The 21386-nt window shown below is 46.1% G+C and overlaps 1 protein-coding gene across 5 annotated transcripts in view; it reads right to left on the minus strand.

The window, feature by feature from the left end:
• Positions 1-21386, minus strand: part of Rdl (Resistant to dieldrin) — a 252567-nt gene that overhangs the window by 51641 nt on the left and 179540 nt on the right. For all 5 annotated transcript variants that reach the window (XM_075878459.1, XM_075878453.1, XM_075878445.1 and 2 more), the window contains exon 5: positions 14255-14337. In XM_075878459.1, coding sequence (XP_075734574.1) covers positions 14255-14337 — 83 coding nt within the window. The remainder of the gene's footprint in view (positions 1-14254; positions 14338-21386) is intronic.

A 21386-nucleotide genomic window follows, 5' to 3' on the forward strand; every position in this document is an offset into this window, starting at 1 on the left:
GGCAAAGCTTTGGGGAATGGCGCGCCATTGTACTGCGAGCGCGCGCTGCAATCGGACACGCGGATAAAAAAAAAAAAAAACACTGTGCCGAGAGAAAAAAAAAAGAAACAACCAAGATCATGACACGCCTGCGTAGGCTATACGCCACAGTTAGCTCGATACAATACAGAATTATAAGTTACACAGAAAAGAAACGCGGTGGCTGGTTCAGAATGAAGCTAAGTGAACGGAACTGAGCGAGCGGCTTGTGGCACAACTCGCTGCTGTTTATTTGTGTTAACACATTTTTGTGCGTGCGCTTGTTTTGATGCTGCCACTACTAGTCCGGAGCGGTTGCTGTAGCCGCGCCGCAGTCTCGAAAAACAAAAGAGCAGACTCCCACAGGGCCAGAACATTGGCAATACTTTCGGCACCGCTTTCCTTCTTCGGCGTTCCTTGCTGGTGCGAGTGTAAAAGGTTCGCGCCGTTCCAACAGCCAGACTGCCTCGTTTATATCAGTCTTTCTTTTAGTTTCTCTTTCCGTACATTGTACCTAATGGTGGTTGCTTCACTTGCGCCTGAATAGGGACACCGCACTCACAGAGAACACGTGCGAAAAAAATTCCCACGTGTAAAACAAGAAAAGTGCGATGATACCATATTTTTGTTTGGCTTTTCTCTCTACGCCACCCTCTTGTTTTATTTTTTTTAAAAAGAACTAAGGAAAAGATACGACAATCTCTTTACTTTTGGAAACACTATTCTAAAATAGGAATTGCTGAAAGAATACGGTACCGAGAGATAAGTGTGATACAGTACGCTTACTACAGAACTAGCACCTGCGTTCATAAAAGAGAGTGTATTTTCACATAGAAACAAAGCAAAAAAAATTGCAAGCCTTTGTGATTAGGAATGATTGGGCAGCATGAAAGTTATACTCTAATACCGCCTGTATAACTGCAGGGTAACAAAATATAACAACAACAAAGCAAAAGAAGAAAAAAAAAACGCCAGGCCAGCGTGGAAGGCGCAGCAGAGTCACAGCGAAAGCTAGAAGAGTGGCCTTTCAGAGCCTTTTCTAAATACTCACTGGTAACTGATTGATTGATTGATATATGGGGTTTAACGTCCCAAAACTTCCATATGATTACGAGAGACGCCGTAGTGAAGGGTTTCGGTAATTTCGACCACCTGGGGTTCTTTAACGTGCACCCAAACCTGAGCACATGGGCCTACAAAATTTCCCCCTCCATCGGAAATGCAGCCGCCGCAGCCGGGATTTGATCCCGCGACCTGCGGGCCAGCAGCCGAGTAGCTTAGCCACTAGACGACTGCGGCAGGGCTCACTGGTAACTAGCGCAAGCACACTTGCTGGATACCAACTATGGTATTAATAAAAATATTAATTTCTGGGTAGTAAACCGGCATTCGCTATGCCATTTTTCGTCATTCTTCTGCGAAGTGTTGTATCCGCTAAACACTTGCAAGCAATTTTGTGCCAATCGTTCATGCAGTGGCGGACGACGGCGGGAAATAATGCCTGTACTTGGTATGGGACGCAGTTAATAGGTGATAAAGAACAAGCTTTTTCAAAGGGTTGGAGCATTGGACGACCCACTCATTACGCTATTCGCACTGTGTGACGCCTCGTTGCTCTTTCGATGTTCTAAAACACTTTTTTACTCATATTAACGCGATTCCTTTCCAGACATCAAGCTGGCCTAAGGAAAGTTTACGAACAAGTTCCAGATAGATATAGATATATGGGGTTAAACGTCCCAAAACCACCATATGATTATGAGAGACGCCGTAGTGGAGGGCTCCGGAAATTTCGACCACCTGGGGTTCTTTAACGTGCACCCAAATCTGAGCACATGGGCCTACAACATTTCCGCCTCCATCGGAAATGCAGCCGCCACAGCCTGGAATAAAACACACGACCTGCGGGTCAGCAGCCGAGTATCTTAGCCACTAGACCACCGCGGCGGGGCCGAACAAGCTCCAAGCACCGGCTGTGCTCAGTAGTCGAATACTGGGCTGGCACACAGCGGACCCGAGTTGGAGCCTAATTTTGTCCTTGGTACTAGATTATTTCTTTCTTATTTCATGCGACAGTGGTTACGGACACTGGCGGCGGACAAGTACCGCACCTCACATGACCCGAGTTTTGGTCTCATAACAACCGTCGCAGTAATAATGAACGATGCGATATCTGTCTCGTGCACTTGATTGCAGCAGGCCGGTGCGAGTGATGACGCTATAAAAATTCGCTTTTTAAAATTCTGCCTGCAAATTGCTAGCACTGCAGTGCGGTGCAATGTTTACGAATAATAGTTGCTGAGTAATGATTAGGAAGCGGACAAGTTAGCAGAGATGTGTTTCTATATTATTTTGCGTCGATTAGCACTGATTCGTTGCAAGGTCCACATTGTTCTCACTGTGCTTCACATAGAGTATTAGGCCTTGCTTGAATTATCTGGCATTTACTTGCTTTAGTATGTCATTTATTTTTTGTGGGGGGGGGGGCTTGTTTTATGTAAAGCCTTTATTTGTTTCATTTCTCTTTTGGTGAAAATGGCTAAAAATATTTTCCAGGCTTTTTTTTTTAGAAAACCAGCTCCCGCCAATTATCGCTTTTTGTTTTAGGTTTCCATCACCTTGAAATATTTCGCCTCAACGGTGCTTTTAGATAGAGCTGACACTTGCTGCTTTTCACAACCCCGACCAAGACAATAGCAGGTCGTGCGAGGTAGTGGAGAACAGGCAAAGAAAAAGAAAAAGCACACTCTCAACTTGTTCCGTTTTGCTATCTTCGCAACGCTGGGTGTGAGCGGTCGCACGTAAAAAAAAAAAAGGAAACAATGATGTGTCGCAAGAAAGGCTCTGACGCATTCCGAGAATTTCGATTCGATGTCTCGCCATCATGTCCCTACCATATTCCGAGAAATGTCGCGGTGCCCATATATAGAACCCAAGTTCCTCGGATGCGGTGCCTGTGACGGAATGGAGAGAGCGAGAGCCTCGTCTTAGACTGTGTCGAGACGACGAGGACGTCTGTACTCGATGGCTTCTGAAAGCGTTTGAGCGGGATCGGCGATGTCGGCACCTCATTTCGCCTGTGCTCATTCTTTCAGTTGTTGGTTTAGCTTGTAGCTATCATGGGACTTCCTTTTTTTAATAACTGCTCTAAAAAATTTAAAAAAAGTTGGATAGTAACTGACAAAAATAAATAAAGGAAGAAGAAAAGAAAGAAATAAAAATAAAGAAATTAATAAAGAAAGAAGCTTGAATATGTGAGACTCGGCCAATCGTAGGAGGAAACATAGTACGGCTGACGTCACGAGAGCTAGAATATAGGTTGGCAATGACAAGCCTAAAGGCTTCCGGGTGAAAATAAACTAAGTTATATAAATACAAGTGTTTTAATTTGTGGAGTCACCACTCACCACAAAGCACGCACTGATAGAAGAAAGAGGGGTAAGGTGGGTAGCGAGGGTTTAGAAAACAATTAGTTTATGCATAAGCCAATGAGAGTTCACTTTTGATTTGTGGTTATATCGATTTGTGGATGATTTGTGGTGATATTGGACTGAAGCTTGCGACTGCCGTCTCAGTAGCGCAACGTCACAGAAAGTAAGAAACTGCAGTGGGCATTACCTTAGAAAGCAAGATTAAAAAGACAAAAAGACAATTTAAATTGTAAATAAGTTAAACATTACATAAGATTACGAATATAATGGTAATCAGAAAAGCGATGCTACTATGTGGTTGACCTAATATCTTGTTTTTTTTTTGCGTAACTGTGTTCGTTTAACAAATGATTCGTACAATTTGTTTCCGTATACTTTATAAAATATATATCATCATTTTGCAAAAAGAGTTGTCATTTTAGTACACATTGTCCCATCCCTGTCCAAGGTGACCTACTTCTGCCTGCCTACCGTCAAGGCCGCAGCGATGCAAATTTATTTTGTATCTTTGCTTATAGATTTCAAACTTTATAAAGAACTGGAAATGTAGAGGTGACTTTGAGGCTTCAGTAAATTATATAACAATGACGTATTTTTCAAAGTATTATCTATGCATGCTAAGCAAACTGGGTTTATTGTTAGACAAAAGAGAAATAAAAAAATTTTATGTTTACAGCAACGAAATTTCGAGTAGCCATAAGACAATGCGCGAGGTTCGGTTGACGGCAGCACGAAGTCTTCCATCATATGCGTCAAGCTCAAATTCAATTTGCGGCCCGCACTTACCCATTCTCTCAGACTTACTCTTCGCTCCCAGCTCAACAAGAACTACGGCTCCTGCCAAACTACTGTTCTTGTCCATGGTCTCCAACGAGAATGATAAAAATAAAGGGTTTCGCGGGATTTTTACAGCTGCACAGTGTTTAAGCAATTGAAAAATAAGAGAGAAAAGAACCCCGAAGCATCAATCATGTTAACGCAGGCCACCATGACGCAGGCCTAGCGAGGAGCGACTTTTCGACAGCTTCAATAAAGAGCACGTTTGACTTACAAAGCAAAGAAAAAAAGAGTAGGCTAATTATTGATGTACAACACTGCACAAATCACAGTTGTGCTGATGCAACCGAACACTTATTTCCGTTTTATTTTGCGGGAATTTAAAACATCAGCGACATAAACGAGAAACATCTTTTTTACCGCGTCGACGACGATGAAAAGCGGTGGCAGCGAAAATTTCATCGTCAAGCTTGCCCCCGCCGGCTGGTAGTTGCGACATTCTTTGAGTTTAGTTAATGACGCGGCACATTTTTCTTTCAAGGGTCAAGGGTATGCACGCGTGAGTGGGCCGTGTTCTTTAAACGCCCAGTCACGGCTCGAGACACACCAATTACAGCGACAGCGTTCTCGCATCTACACGAAGCAGGGGGCGTGATGACGCTGCAGGCAGGCGCGCGCAGTTAACTGGCACGTGCGAACCCCGCCTTTTCTCCCATTTCCCTTTCTATCACCCTCCCCTATATTTTGTCAGAAAAAAGCAGCGGCCCCTCGTAGGCAGGTATGACGCCAAATCTGCTCACCAACACCAAACACGTTTTGTCAGTGCTACTTTACAATGAATGCTAGAAACGAGCTACTGGTGGTGTGAATATTTTCATTCCTTTCTCTTTCGCAGATCTAGAAATTAGCGATGCTGCTTCGAAGATGATTGCTTCGCATCGCTAATGACAAAATTGTGCGCCCCTAACGAGGCAGGATGTTTTGGCGAACCAGTATCGTCGATGATCTCACCATACATCACAATCCGCTGACTGTATACGCCGCCTTCCTTGCCCCATGCTTTCCTCTGCAACAACCCTCTCCTCTATTAAACCTAACTCACACATGCAAGCCCTTTCAGAGATCGAAGTACCATGCGCAGGGATATACGTAAACGCCGTAAATGAGCTCGATTTTTTGGCTGCGGAACTAGGAATAGGTGTGCTGCAGGCGAAGCAGCGTGGAATGCGCTTGTGTGTGAGGAGTCGCCCGCTGCCCATTCTTCTTTCTGGTGCTTTAAGAATTGGTAAAGAAGACATAGCGGCCCGAAAAGTCGACGCCCCGCAGGTCTTGAATAAAAGTGAGATGGGTGTCTACAAGATGAACTAAACATCAGTTGTTTAGCAGTATCCCTCTTAATAGGGATATCAATACAAAGCTGCGGTGGGCTCATCCACGCATCTAGCGCGTAAACGGAAGAATAGCGCTAAGATGCTCTAGTGAAGAAATATATTTGCGCACGTTGTGGTGAAAGCACCCGAGTTTTTGCTAGTGTAATCAAACCTCACTGATAATATATATTGAATAGCGCAGTAACGTGAGAGGCTAAGTGGTTTTTTTTGTGCTTTAGTTGAGTGACCATAAAAAAAAAAAACTGACTACAAAAACTTCGAGGATCGTACATGTGAAACACGTAGATTTGATTTTTTTAGATGCCTATCAGAAACTTTGTAACTGCAAATTGTGAAGGTGAAGCGAGAATCCAGTACTGACGTTGTCAGTCCTCAAGCGCTGATTCACTCAGATTTGCCTCGGATTTCTTTTCAGACACAACCTTTTATGTACTTTCGATCAGTGTGTTACCATAACGTTACATGTTGCGAAAAGCTCCAATCAAAAATTGTCAGTGATTTCACTCATTCAATCAAAAAAGCAGCTATAACGAAGTCTAGTTCAATTGGCTGTGTGATTCTGACTTAAAAAAAAAAAACTATTAGTACTATGAATGTGAATGAAGTTTCAGCAATTCATGCGGTAAAGCGACTCAATGAAATTCAATTCTGCGTAATGTGTGGTGCCCTGTGTAGTAATTTCTAATATGCGTAGTGAAATAATAGTAGAGCTGAGTTTAAGTATTAATCCTTCTGTAATGGTTCATAAAGAGTACAACAGGTAAGTAGTAGTAGTAGTAGTAGTAGTAGTAGTAGTAGTAGTAGTAGTAGTAGTAGTAGTAGTAGTAGTAGTAGTAGTAGTAGCGTTCAGAGGAAAACAGGTAAGAGTGTACTCAATCTGGCCTGTTAAATTCGTACACTTGGGAAATCAAAACGTTCATTTTGTTATTTTGCGGTAGCTATGTGCGTGGAAACTACTGCCACATTTGCGATGAAAATGGTACCAAAGAAGTTTTTCGAGGAAATGTCATTGCCCCAGCTTCCTGTGATCTCGGAGGTCTTGCTTAGCCATGTGCTATCATCGCTTCCGTTTCGGAAGCGAGAATATAGGGGGCGCCTCGCACAAGCATTCAAGTGGTGGGATAAATATTGCAGTAATCATGCCACGCGAATTGAAGTAAAACTTACAAAACGGTGCCTCAATTCAAGTCAAGTCCTAATGCCGTTTTTAATATAATCTGTTCGTTTTCGTCGCGTGCTAGGTGCCTTAAAATTTTCTGAGTCATGAGGAGGATCCTGTTTCACGTCTGCGCTACTATATCACCTAAAAAAATTGTCTGAATGAAGATTTACGCCAAAAAAAAAATCAAAACAAATGTCACTGGAGAGAAAGATATGCAAAAAAAAAAGATAGATTTATGAGGGCACATAACTTTTTTTCTTTCTGTCTTTCTTTTCTTCTTTCTTTTTTTTTTCATTCCTTTATTCTCACCGCTCTGCCTCTTCATTTGCCTCGACACTCTCCTCATAAAATACAAGTTCGCATACTAGATCTGTGTTTACTTGTAGTTACTTGGGATTACCGAAGTCGCGTCTCGCAAAAACAATACCCGCCGCGTTTACACTTATTTCTTTTTTTATTTCATTCCTTGCTTTCTTTTATTCCTCCCGTGTTCCTTTATTTCATTTTGTTTCGTTCTTTCCTTGCTTATTTCCAGATTTTCTTCCATTATTTCATTTGTGCAGTCCGGAAACCAAAATATGATGCCAACCTTTAACGGCCGTGCTTTATTCTGCGTTACACTTATAAAGAGACGTGCGAACAAGTTTTCAAAAGCAATAGTTAGGTTTGCTTTTTTGAGCGATTGCTTACAATCCAGAGGTGCAGAAAAAAAAAACAATCTTGATAGCATTTAAAGAAACCCAGAGCTGTGCGAAACGAAGAAGCTAAGTCTTCTCCCCTCAAGCAGGCCTCATATTCAGTGATTTGTATTCTAGCCCGGTGAACGGGGAAAGCTGATGCGAGACAAATTCAACTTGACGGCAAAGAACTGTACCGTGCGCGTGCGAATAGTACGCGTAATGCAAAAAAAAAAATAAGAAAGAAGAAATACGCTTACAGGATCTGCTTCGACGAAGTTTAGCCGAACAACGCGACTCGAATAAACGCGAACACTCAGAAAGCGCTTGTCGCCAGAAAAAACATAACATACGAAAGAATAGCTATATTGCATACAAAAAAAAGGTTGAAAAGTAAAGACGGTGTATATAACAAATTAGGGAAATTTTCGCGGCGGAATTTGTTTGCTCTGATTGAAGCCAGGCCACCGCGTCACTCTTCCTGATTTCCCAGTTATTCTTTTTTATGCCGGGTATGTTTGTCGACGAGAATATCAAACACGGAATACGCTTTCCAGTCACGCATACGCGAACAGCCCTGTTCTGCATATCTACGCGCAGGCACGAGCGGGAAGAAATAAAAACAAATGTCGATATATAGCAAGGAGAGAAGAAACAGAAAATCACAGCCGGAATCCTCGGCAAAGTTTTCGCGCAGATGGTCGGTGGGAAGGTGTGTATGTATAATACAGAGAACGAGCGCAGCGAGACGTACGCAAGGACAGACCCAGTACCTTGAAGACAGAAAGAAAGGATGAGCACCGTAGTTTGCATTCTATTCTGAAGGATGAGCGAAGTGCTCGCGTTACTGTTGTTTTCTTTTCCAGCGAGAAATAAAGGAAGCAAAGATTGGAACTGTCTGGAGCCGAGATTTGGCGGAATATCTTCTTCGGGCGCGTCGCTCGAGCCGCCGCTTATTCGATGCGATTCTCCCGCCCTGGCTCGTCAGAAAGGCACGTCCTACCACGCTAGCTGCTATGGACGTAGCAGAAAGATACGAAGAAGGAAATGTCCGAATTCTGCGCGCAGACGAAAGCCAGGCAGCATACAGAGTAGGCGTCGCAAGCTATCTTATCATTCCTGATAAATATGTGCGATATACCTCCGTGATTCGAGCGCGCATCCAAGCAGCGCCGTCAATAAAAAAAGAAAAGGAGCAGACGGCAGGTGCCTAGATTGTATGCATCCGCTTCTCGGGGATCTCCCACCGGTACTACACATCTTACGGCAGGGAGGATGAGAAAAAAATAAAGGAAAGAACGACCGTGAGATCTCCTCATCATGAAAGCTGAAGAAAGTGCTGAGCATAGCTGAGGACTCGTGCCCCTCTGTTGACGCTTGCTTCCGTTTGTTTTAAGTAGAAGCTGCTTGTTCGACTGCGCTTCTGAGCGCTCGGCTTGCGTCTTAGCATTGCAACGCTGAGGCTTACCTCGCATTCGATCGTGCTTCACCTCCGCTTCTCTCTTCTATAGATGTGCGTCTAACTTTCGGCGTTGACATTTCGCTCACTTCGCTGTTTTAAACAGCGAATTAAAATCTAGCCACACGTACTACTCTTGCCGGGGCGTCTGCACCTTGGTCAGTAACAAGCTCACACACATCTCTCACGACCTCAAAATGGCCACCAGCAGCGCCGAATATGTCATGACCGAGATTCTGCCGCGCAGCTCGGACCGAAGCAGCATCTTTTTTCTCAACGTGTACAGTAGCCCTAAGGACCGACGGCAGCGCTTCAGGGCCCTCATAAAGAAGGCCGTCAACTTGGCAGGTCCCAACCCCCTGGTTGTGGCGGGCGATTTTAATGCTCCGCAACACACTTGGGGCTACCCGTACAATACCAGCAACGGCGCGGAGCTGTGGCAGAACGCGACGGACATGGACCTGACTCTAATCACCGACAAGGCCTTTCCAACTCGGTTGGGCACCTCATCCTGCAGAGACTCCACTCCCGACTTGACCTTCGTCAAGAATCTCCCCGATGTACAGTGGGCCAACTCAAACATTGACTTAGGTAGCGACCATTACGTCCTGGTGACGCAGTTCTTAATGGTCCGAAAGAGGGCACGGGAGTTTTCTTGGACAAACTGGGACCAGTTTCGCAAAGTCCGCAACGACCGACCCCTACCTGCAACCAGGCCAAGCCTACAGAAGTGGATTAGCCAGCTCAGAGAGGACGTCATAAGTACCACCAAGAATATTAGTACTGACCTTCCGGTTGAAAAAATGGATAGCCGCCTTGCCCACCTGCTCGAGGCCAAGCAGTCACTTCTCGCCCGCTGGAAAGGCCAGCGCCTCAATCGCAGGTTGCGCAAGAAAATCTCCGACCTAAACAAGACCATCGAGGAGCACGGTCGCGTCCTCTCCAAGCAGCAGTGGGACGAGGTGTGCACCTCGGTAGATGGCCAGATGCGTAATGGCAAGACATGGAACCTCCTCAAGCACCTGCTCAGCGAGACTAACACCAAAACTAACCAGCGGAACGTACTAGCGCAAGCCATGCACGAAGCCAAGCAGTCCTCTTCAGAAGAGGAGGTTTTGAAGCAGCTGGTGCAAAAGTACCTCCCTGTCGACTCGAACCCCGCAACAACGTACCCCGAGTACTCAGGACCGGCCAACAATGAACTGGACGCCGAGATATGCCACGAAGAGGTTCGGCAGGCGCTTTACGGGCTCAATGGGAGGTCTGCCGCGGGCCCCGACGGCATAACTAATAAGACCCTGCGCAACCTGGACGACCGGTCAATCGACTACCTCACCGAGGTCATCAACGAGGCATGGAAGAGCGGCGAGGTACCCGACCCGTGGAAGGTCGCGCACACCGTGCTCATTCCTAAGCCGGGGAGGTCACCCAACTTGGACAGCATGCGCCCCATTTCACTCACATCCTGCGTGGGAAAGGTAGCCGAGCATGTGGTCCTCAATAGGTTGACTCGGTACCTGGAAGACAATGGGCTCTACCCGTACACCATGATTGGTTTTCTGGCCAAGCTTTCGACGCAAGACGCTATGAAGCTGCTCAAGCACCAAGTCATCGACTGCAACACTCGAGACATGCGGGCCATTCTCGGCCTCGACTTAGAGAAAGCCTTCGACAATGTTGCTCACTCTTTCGTGTTGCGGTCGATTGCTGAGCTCGGCCTTGGAGTCAGATTCTACAAATATGTCAAATCGTTCTTGACCCGTAGGAGAGCCACCCTCAGTGTGGGAGACCTTGTGTCCGAGGAGATCGAGCTGGGATCGCGTGGCACGCCACAGGGGTCAGTGATATCGCCCACCCTGTTCAATCTTGTCATGGTCGGGTTGTCCAAGAGGCTCTCATGTATCGAAGGCATTAACCACACAATTTACGCGGACGATATTACCATTTGGTGCACAGGTGGCAGCGACGGGCAAGTCGAGCGCTCCCTGCAGGAGGCCATAGACACCACGGAAGATTACCTCCGTCCCACAGGCCTGAGGTGTTCCCCAAGCAAGTCCGAGCTTCTCCTTTACCAACCCACTAGGCGAGGGCCCAAGCCCAAAAACTGGCAGCCGATCTCGAAGAGTGATATCAAGCTCTACACCGGAGATGGCAGTGCAATACCCAGAGTTGACTCCATTCGGGTCCTCGGCATGACCATCGAGTCCAATGGTTCCAACGGCAAGACTATACTCAAGCTCGCCGCCAAGACGGATAACGCGGTTCGGCTGGTTCGGCGGGTGGCCAACCGCTACCAAGGCCTCAAGGAAGACAACCTAATCCGCCTGGTCAATGCCTTTGAGCTCTGCCACTTTTCATATGTCGCGGCCATGCACAATTGGCAGCGTGCTGAGCGTGACAAGATCAACGTCTTGCTCAGAAAGATTACCAAGCGGGCCCTCGGTATCCAGATCAGGACGCGCACCGAGCACCTGCTCCAGCTCGGAGTACACAATACGTTGGAGGAGATTGCCGAAGCGCAGGAGCGGGCCCAGCTCGCGCGCCTTTCGAGCTCCCAGACCGGCAGACATATACTCCGAGAGCTCGGTCACTCTCCGGCTGAAGTGGACGAGAAGATGAGACAGGTGCCCCATGAGATTCGTGACCTCATCACCGTGGCACCGATACCGAGGAATGTCCATCCCGAGCACAATCGTGGTAGGCGACGGGCTAGAGCTGCCACTCTTCTCAAGCAGATTCACAGTGAGGAGCACGCCGTCAGTTTTGTCGACGCGGCCGCGTACCGTGGGAGCCGCGCCTTCTCCGCAGTCGTCGTTGACTCCAAACAACAAATCACCAACTGCGCATCGGTTCACACTGACGATCCGACGGTTGCCGAGCAAGTGGCCATCGCCCTGGCCATCCTGGAAGGTGAAAGGGAGGTCATCTATAGTGACTCTAGGTCAGCTATTCGCGCTTTCGAGCGCGGTGTAATCTCCAAGAAAGCCCTGCGCGTGCTCCAAAGTGGTGGCCGCGACGGCATCAAGCACCACGTACTGATTTGGTTTCCTGCACATGTCGGACAGGTCCAAAGCGCTCCCCCCAACCTCAACAAGTCTACCCACGAGGCCGCGCGCGCACTAACCGACCGCGCGGGCTCCGGGCAACGATTCGGGGCCAACGGGGTTGCAAAAAACAGGGACGCGCCTGCCACGTACAACGAAATAACAAAATATTTTTACCTCGCGCGGAGACTATATCCACTCCCTCATCCAAATATTAATAGGCCACAGGCCCTTACGCTCAGACTACTGCAGACCGACACGTACCCTAACCTGAGATCCCTTCACGCTATTTATCCTGACGTGTTCCCCAATGACGCTTGCCCCGCATGTGGGGATGTATCCACGCTGGCGCACATGCTCTGGGAGTGCAAGGCAAAGTACACTAACCCAACACTACATCGGTCAGGTGGGAGGCGGCGCTACGCAGCTCCCTCCTGGCCGACCAACTTTGGGCCGTCCAGCAGGCCCGCGGAGCGGCCGATAGGCTTGGCCTAACGGTCCCGACGTGGGAGTCGCCCGCTGCGCGCTGACGCGCGCCTTGCAGGACCTCAATAAAGTTTCGCAACCAACACGTACTACTCAAAGTGCGTCAGCGTGCGGAATGCCCTCTCCCTAAGCACGCGCTTTTAAGAATGGAGAGGCCACAAAGCTTCACACTCTCTCCATTCAGAGGAAGGAGGTAGATATAGGGTGAAAGCTCATCGCATGCTGACGCGTTGAAACGCGTACGTGGGGTTGGGCTTCACTCCTTCGGCGAAGCTGCAGCGTTCACGGGTAAGCACGCTCTGGCGTTCCAAACGTGCAGCCAGCTCAAAGCCCGTGTCGAGGAAGGAGACATTCACTTGTGACGCCATGGCCCGCCCTTTTAACGCGATAGCGTTAAAGAGCTCGTGTCGCAGAAAACCCACCGCCGGCGTCGGCCCCATTGGTTGTGAGCGAAACATCGTCTGTGCGTCTGTGACCGAAAAATCAAGTTACCGAGATAGCCGCGGGAGACCACTACTTGCCCACGCGTGCGCACGCGATCACACTGAGAAAACCAGGCATTAAAAAAAAAGTGCTCAAAGTCATGAATCGCGGTAGTTTCTTCGCCCTGCCACTCCTCCCTGCTTAGCTTACAGCGTTTTTGTCGGGACGATCGAGAGAAGATATAATGCAATTGCAGCATGCGACAAACCTTTGTAAATACACTCGCACTGAACGGATTCTTAAAATTTTTGCGTCATTGAAATCGTGAGGCAATAAGCTCTTCTAGTGAATTCATTCCATGGTTACTTCAAAAAGTGCTTCAGGGCCTTTTTAAAGCATTTTGTTCGACAAGTGTCGCGACGAAAAGGTGCCCATTCGGCGATAATAGCGTGCGCTGGTCCAATCTACTGTGTGCGTGTTTGTCTTCGTGCGTGTGTATGTAACAAAACATATGAATAAGTATGCACTTAGCGGTTCAAGGGTGCACTAGGGGCCAGGTTTCACTATCAGGTTCAACTCCTAAAGGCGAAGCTTTAGGGTCTCCCAAGTTTCCCCCTTATTTTATTGCCTTGACCTGTAGCCCCCTCTTATAACTGTTTTGCTATTTTAAGCACAATTGCACGCATTGATATGAGGTCAGGGGCTAAAAATACTCTGCACCTAAAAATGGAAAAGAAAACGCATTCTTCTGTATTCGTACTAAGGAACCAGGAAGTGCTTTTAGAATATTGTCGCGAAACACGCCTCCAAGTGCTTGATTTACACAGATGATAACGTGAGCAAGTACTCTTTTTAACTGCCGTTTAACTGCATTGAGAAAAAGATGTTGAGCATTCCAATATGATGAAATATACCTTTCAGTGTATTCAGATCAGATAGAATGCTGATCTCTTGTTTTTATTTTTCTCACAGATGTGCAAGTTAGATTAACGAATATATGTATCGATAAATAACAAAATCAATCAATCAATCAATCAATCAATCAATCAATCAATCAATCAATCAATCAATCAATCAATCAATCAATCAATCAATATTCAGACAGGTTTTGTTGTTTTCTAATTTTTTAAGACGAACGCCAGGCTAAACGGTGCTCGTTTTTGACGAAACGAAACGTAAACGACAACAAAATCAAGTTTGTCGAAGAATGTCGACCAATTTCAAGCAAAATGCATTCTCCGTGGAATTCACGTGGCGTCGATGAAGTAGAGTGTATACGATTGATTCGGACACTGGTGATGTCTCGTTTTTTTCAGCTGCACAAGACATCATCAATCACGTGGCAACACTATTCTATCAAGAAAAATAGAGGGAAGTAGAACTCACAACTTTCTATCTCTATAGTGCACGCTTGTCTGTCCATCGGGAAATATCTGAGATCCATTGGGCAGCTGGCAGTCACCGTCAGTCTGAAAAGAGAAAGAAGATGGAGCAAGTTGTGAGTCCAGGTATGGACCGTTCTACACAAGACACATGGGGACACAAGGGCACCGCCATCTTGCGCTGTTAATCGAATGTTTTTCTAATTCGGTATGTCGCGATGTGAATTTATGAAGTCATGAGACGTGTAATGCCCCAACCGTATACCGTTGACAATATGTCCAGCCGTTTTCACGCGTATGCGTCTACCGTATTGCACGGTTAGTTTTGTTGTTAAGTATACAAACGGCAACGTTAGCAGCCTACTATGGCAGCCCCAAACCCAAACCGTAGAATCGGTTTTTTATGCAAACAATGACAAACAAACGTGAGATTTATTTCTGAGAACTGACCGCTGGGAGGGCAATACACAATACAAAGATATGATTATTATGGTATCGGCCATCATTCACCAACAAACAGGAGGCTAGAGTTACGCAAGAATACCCAGCTGATGCTTAACAGAAACTCACGTGGGCTAACACAATTGTTCTCACAAGTGGTTGCTAAGTAAAACGCGAGGTCGCTTAAAAGGTTGGCGAAGCTTCTACTAAGTCCCGCAAGGCTTGAAACAACGAAACTAGATCATTCTGAAGTCTAATATGATTGTTTCTAGCTTGTTGCTATAAGCTTCAGCCAGGCGATGCTTGAGTATTTCTAAGTTGTTTCAGGGGGCAATGCTTAAGCTAGGCGATGCTAGGTGGTCTTTAGGCTGTTTTTCAGCGCAGATAAGTTCGAGTCAAATTACAGACGACCACAACCACAACAGAGGTGTCGGAACTTAAGGAACGGAAACTCACGCAGAAGCCAAGCGTTCACACTTTTCATAGATCTACAGGCACGTCTTCGTACGCACGGTGCTTCCATTACTTCGGTGTATTCTCGCAGCCACTGTTACCTTTCCCGTTCTCTTGCATTCTCTCGTTCTAGTTCAGGGTAATGGCCACATGCTTAAGAGAAGCTGCAACATGCAGCCACGGCGTGATTACTAGTTATTTCCACGGTGTAATAAAACTTTTGTAAATGAGTGGCTACACGTGTCTAGAGAACTAAATTGTCGTTCGCATCCGTTTGTCACCTTCTTCATTGTAGTGGACCAGCAGCAGGGGGGAGTTGTGGGATTTGACCTATTTTTGTTTCACATACCCGCTCATATATCTTGACAATTTTATGTACTCGTGTACACATCAAGGTGTTTGCGAATAGCACAAGACGTTTCATTGTTAAAGAAATAGTGGAATGAAAATGGGCGCACCATAAACACCCCAATAACTACAGTATTCGTCAGAAACCTTAGGACCTCCCACTTTATATCAAAACTGAAATCTGTATCTCCAAGAAGGAGACGGCCATGAATGGTCTTACGTCTACGATGTTGAGAAAGTTCATTCTATATGCACACGTGTTGCGTTTAAGAATATTTATACGTACGCGCAGCATCTACCCTTTGTTAAACACAAGTAGTTTTGCAACAAAAAAACTCGGCCATGAGTCCTGCGCTATTGGGAGATGTGAGTGCGAGTTGCGAAGCGGTAAAATAGCAAAGCGATAACTTCATCTTGCTTTTGTCTGTAATGGCGTTCTAACTCGTTATACATCTTCAACAGTACGCTTACTTGTAAGGATGAACAAAGTACCGGACACAATTCGTGGAGTGGTCGACGTCTTGCGTGCTTTATTTTATTCATCCCGTGTCTCTGTTAAGTAAGCGCACATTTGAAGATAAATGAACACCAACCAGACGAGGTTAACAACACATTCTATCCTTTTTTTTCTCGACAAAGCAGTGCACAGGAGGACACTAAAAACACGCACACATAACAGATGCAATCACAAACACCGTGATTGCGTCTTTCTATGTGTGCGTGTTTTTTTTTGTCCTATTCGCTGCTTCTTAGAAAATCATGGCTCACGAGCTATAGCCCATCAGCACATAATAAAAGATGCCTAAATGTCGTGATCAAAATACAGAAATGCACACTAATGCGGTTATGTCCCACCCTCGTATGCCTTATTACGTCGTCTATTCGAATTCGAATTTGATGCTGCCAGAAAAGCACATTGCATTCAATTTACCGATTCCTGCACGTTAGAAGTGAAGAATGTACGGGCGAATCACGATATACGCGTACGAAACACAGGCAAGAAAGATGTTTGAGAATTTCGCGGGAAGAGATATGCAGACGGAGAAGAGCCACCTGAAATGGTCGCCTGAAAGAGGTTGTGGTGACCAATCTGCAGATGGTTTCAGGAAGAAAAAAAAAAAGCTATGCAAGCGAAGAAATCAGAATCTTAGATTCTTTCAGCTTTGAATTTATTTGGCACTGTGAAGTAAAAAGCGAAGTGCACATCTTCGCAACGAGAGCAAAATAGCACACGAGCGAAAAGTTTAAGTAGGCTTTTACGGAGATGTGGAGATATTCAAAGGATTACATTAAAGCTGAGTATACCCGAGCACGTACCAAAGTACACACGTGCCCCGGCCATTCCCCACGGGTCCACATTATTAAGGTCGTTGTGTGGTAGCACAACGTTAATGTTTAAAAAAATTAAACGCGCGGATGTATCAAAGAGTATTCACCGCATCGCACACGAGAGCCAAACCTCAAAGTTCAGGCGTAACCTACTTCGAAGAGCACACATCTGCCCTAATCTAGAGGAAAGCTAACGTTCCTGTCTTACCCGAACTCGCCATCAAGACCTCAAAGAGAGCGATGGTTAAAAAATAATAATAAACCAAATTCTGTAAACACGACCATCGCAACCATACTCCTTAAAGCAAACGCATGATGTAGCTGCATCGCAAGGTAGAAAACAGGCCGACAGCATCAGCGTATAAAAAAAAAAGGAGAAGGCTGGAGGGAGAAATAAATGTTTTAAAAAGGCTGGAGAAGGAGCCATGGAATTTAATCTCGGTGACCAATATTTGTCCTCGTCGTTCGTATAAGGTATTTACTTGATTCTTATCTTTCCGTCTTTCCCTGCTCACGTTCCGTCAGTCCTATTCATAATTACAGACGTGCCGGTCCCCGTCGCTGTCTTGCGAGAAGACTGAGTGTTTGCGGTGCTCTGGCTCATGCTGGAAGCTCTTGCGTCGGATAGCTGTTTGCTTAGATTTTCTTCCTTCTCAACAGGTGAGCTTTAAGGAAGTCGTTCTTAGGAGGCAGTCGAGTCGTTGAATGCTACAGTGCACTCTTATGTAGGCGACGTAACAGAACGGAATGCTGTGGCTTAGCCATAACGCACGAGTGATGAGCGAGCGCGTCAGTGAGGCTTAGGGTGCCATAGGTCGTTCGGCAAGAAGCTAACTTACAGGTGAATGCCCCAGGAACAAACTTCCGCACTGAAACACCCAGAAGACTTTTCGCAGAAGGGTGGCGTGGGCCGGCTCGTCTTTAGCCGTAAGAGTGGCAGAACGTAATTTAAAGTGAACATTTTAATAAAACACATTCAGGCCACTTGAGATGCGTGTTTATAACGTATGCGTGAGTGAGTTAGTTAGACATTTTTATTCCCAAGAAACACGCATGTCGCACGTGTTTATGAAATAGCGGTGCACTAACGAATAGGTGCTTGTAATTGTGAAACATGAAACTGTACTAATATAATGTAGGAACTTCATGTTAATAGTATTACATATAAGTTTCCGCATCACAGAGACAGACTTGTGGGAGTCATGAATGGTTCCCGAAAAGAAAGAAGTTGAATACGCTCATTACCACGAGCGGCTGGCATCCGTCTCTCTTCAGTGCTGGAGGTAGCAAAAGTGAGAGAAAGAGATATCTGGAGTTCGTTAGTGCAGGTACTCATCTTGTGATCGCGGCCTCTCCATTGGACCCTCTTTCTTCTATCTGTTTACCCTTCGTTCCCTCCAGCATTGTAACGTTCTCCATGTGAGTTTCAAACCACTTTGCAAGCATCTTCTTGGATACCTTACTGTTTAAAAAAAAAGAAAGCATATGAGGAAGATAAATTCAGAGAATAACGTGTTCCTTATGTCGCCATAATACTCAAGTGATAGCGTGACGTCGTGGCCGTAGGAACAGAATGAGTACTTTGAAAATATTTCTGAGAAAGAAACACGATGCAAAAGAAGGGCATATAAGTGCAGATACGTGTCGTGAAAAGAAAAAAAAATACTCTGGTTACTGCGAAATTGCAGGCAAAACAAGCAAGCCGTCTGTGTCAATGCCCACGTAGACGTGCCCAAGCAAACACAGCGAGAGATCTCCTCCATAAGTTATAGGAGCCGCCGAGGAAGAGAAATGGACACAGTCGAAGACGAGGCGGGCCGAGCGAGGATGGAAAGAAACAAAACAAAATCGCAAGAGGTCTTAGCCATAGGCTTGGAGGTGCTTGTGCACTCAAGTCGGAGATGGACGGACAGGAGAGGACAGGCCGGTAATCCTATCAGGGGTGCCTTCGCGCGTCGAGCCAGCGAAAGAGAAGATGTGCACCCACGTAGGCAGCGACCCGAAGAACACATTGGACCCTTAGTGGTCGAGAAGAAAAAAAAAAGCAACAGTGACCCAAGAAAAAAAAAAAAAGCCAGAGCCCATCTCAACGCGAGAGCGCGAGAATATTCTTTCCTTTTGACCGGCGGAAGGATTAGCAACGGTGCTCGGAGCCGGCTGGTCAGACCGTGTTGATCATGGGCAACGTCGCGTGTAACACCCTTCCCGTGTTAGGCGCCAGTGCATCCCAAACACGACAGAAAGCGGAGAAGACCTGTCCTTGCCTAGCTATGCCAGCTGCGTACACACAAATTCACGTACGTACAGACACACGTTATCGTATAGGCCCACATCAGCGCGTGCAAACAACTTTTAGTTTTCTTCATTAAGGGCGGAACACTGCCGAACTGCCAGGGGCCTCTATGTGGACATACGCTGTCTCCGTGTCACCTCGGTCATTCGCGTAGACCACTCATTTCATTCTCTGTGTTTACTGCACCACTGAGCAGAAAGCGCGTGGTGAAAGAAGATACGTTACCTATATCTCCGCGCTTTCTTCGGCAGTGATCCAAAGGGGAGCGCAGGTCGTAGAAGTGCTTTATGGTCACGTAAGATATTTCTACGTTGTATCATACTTACCCTAACCGAATCGCTGTTGTTGCATGAAAGACTAAGCAAGAGAACACCAATAGACGTATCAAATATCCAATTTATGAGGTCAGGTGAACCATAGTGTAGGTGTACCAACGCAAGCATTTACATTGATGTCCAGGGGTCACGACAAGGCATTGTACGCAGGCACAGATAGTGCGCGCGACATGTGCAAGCAAGTTCCGTAGTAGAAGTGCGACAATGCTCCTACGAATCACCAGCAACGTCGAAGCCTGCTGCGCTGTCCCGCTGAACCATCCAGAATATTTTGATAGATGTGCGCGGTAAGTATCCTCTTTCTTTCTCTCTCACACACACACACACACACACACACACACACACACACACACACACACACACACGCGCGCGCGCGCACGCACACACACATACACATACGCAAAACTATGTATAATTAGAGGACGTTAGTCGTTTTCACATTCCATCTAAATCCAAGCCCCGCTCTTAGCTAGGTGTGCAAACCACATTTTACGCCCAAATAAACATATTTCATCATGGGTAATTACACTATAACATCATGTCTCTTCCCCAGTATGTATGGTCACGCGTCACGGACTTCCATTTTCAATAACACCATTTTCCCTTTAGGAGTTCTGAGGATCGGAACAATCTTCCTTTTCTCATTGCAGACATTACTGCCTATCGTAACGTCCGGAAACAAACGTAACTCGACTTGAAGTTGCCACGGCGTTTTAGTCGGCCCGACCATTTCGAAAGTGTATTTACGGATCACTTCAATTTGAAGTAACTAACTAGTTTATACTGTGTTTATTTCGCTGAATGCTTTCTTTTATTATGTTCACCTAATTGTATTATTGTTTGATATAACCCCCCTCTGCAACGCTCCGCTTCTGGGAGTATAATCAATCAAGTGAAATAAAATATGATTGCGAAGAACTTTCATTAGAAAGTGGTCAATTCTCAGTGTTCACGTGTTATTGATTGTACAAACGAAATGAAACAACGATCGAATATGCAGTAAAATTAAAGACGTTTATCCCTTCTTTGCGTCATCCCCCTTGGAATGAAAGTGATTCACCTGGGCTAGCACGCTCATGCACTTCACGCCTATCATAACCGCTGGAAACAAACGTAACTCGATTTGACATTGCCACTGCGTTTTAGTCAGCCCGACCATTTTAAAAGTGCGCGGACAGATTGCAACTCTAAGTAGGTTGGAACAGTACATGGAGGAAACACCCCGAGCCACGAGGTCTGCACGTATAGCCTGCTTGGTTATTCAACGACGCCAGCGGCACGGATAATATATTTTATTTTGATTTAACGTAATTAGCATAACTCGTCTGAAGTGAACTTCATAATTGCAGCAAAGAATTACGTCACACAGGCGATTTTGTAGATTCATTTCTACACACCCACCCACACGGGCCACGGAGAAGCCGAATATGCGAGGAACGCGAAAGTGTGTGAGCAGGGCCTTTTTGAAATCTGTGCAACATTGTGCGAGTTGATACTTTCGTCGAATGTAGCTGAGAAAACGCGGTTCTCATCTATAGTTCACAACTTAACGATATTGCCCCCCCCCCCCCTTCCGCCTGCTGTCGTTGTTTTCATCAACGCAGTATACCTGGATCAGGTATCACCCATATGACCCTATCGTCCATCTCGAACAACATCGACACACATAATCTGCAAAAGTTACTGCCCGCAACCACATTTTATGTTTGTAGCCATGACTGCTTCTTCCTCATGAAGTTTCAACCTTGGACATTGCGTCATGTTGGACATGCGCTCGAACGAAAGACGCTCTGCAGGATTCTTACTCATTTTGTTAGTGCTCGGAGCACCCATAATTATTTTATTCAGTTTCTCAGTAGTTAGCGACAATTTAGGCAGCTACAGAAACGGATCAGAACTCACGCCTGTCATGGAAGCAACCGGCAATTCGTTCAGCG

This window comes from Rhipicephalus microplus, chromosome 2 (assembly GCF_043290135.1).
Source record: "Rhipicephalus microplus isolate Deutch F79 chromosome 2, USDA_Rmic, whole genome shotgun sequence".
NCBI lineage: Eukaryota > Metazoa > Arthropoda > Arachnida > Ixodida > Ixodidae > Rhipicephalus > Rhipicephalus microplus.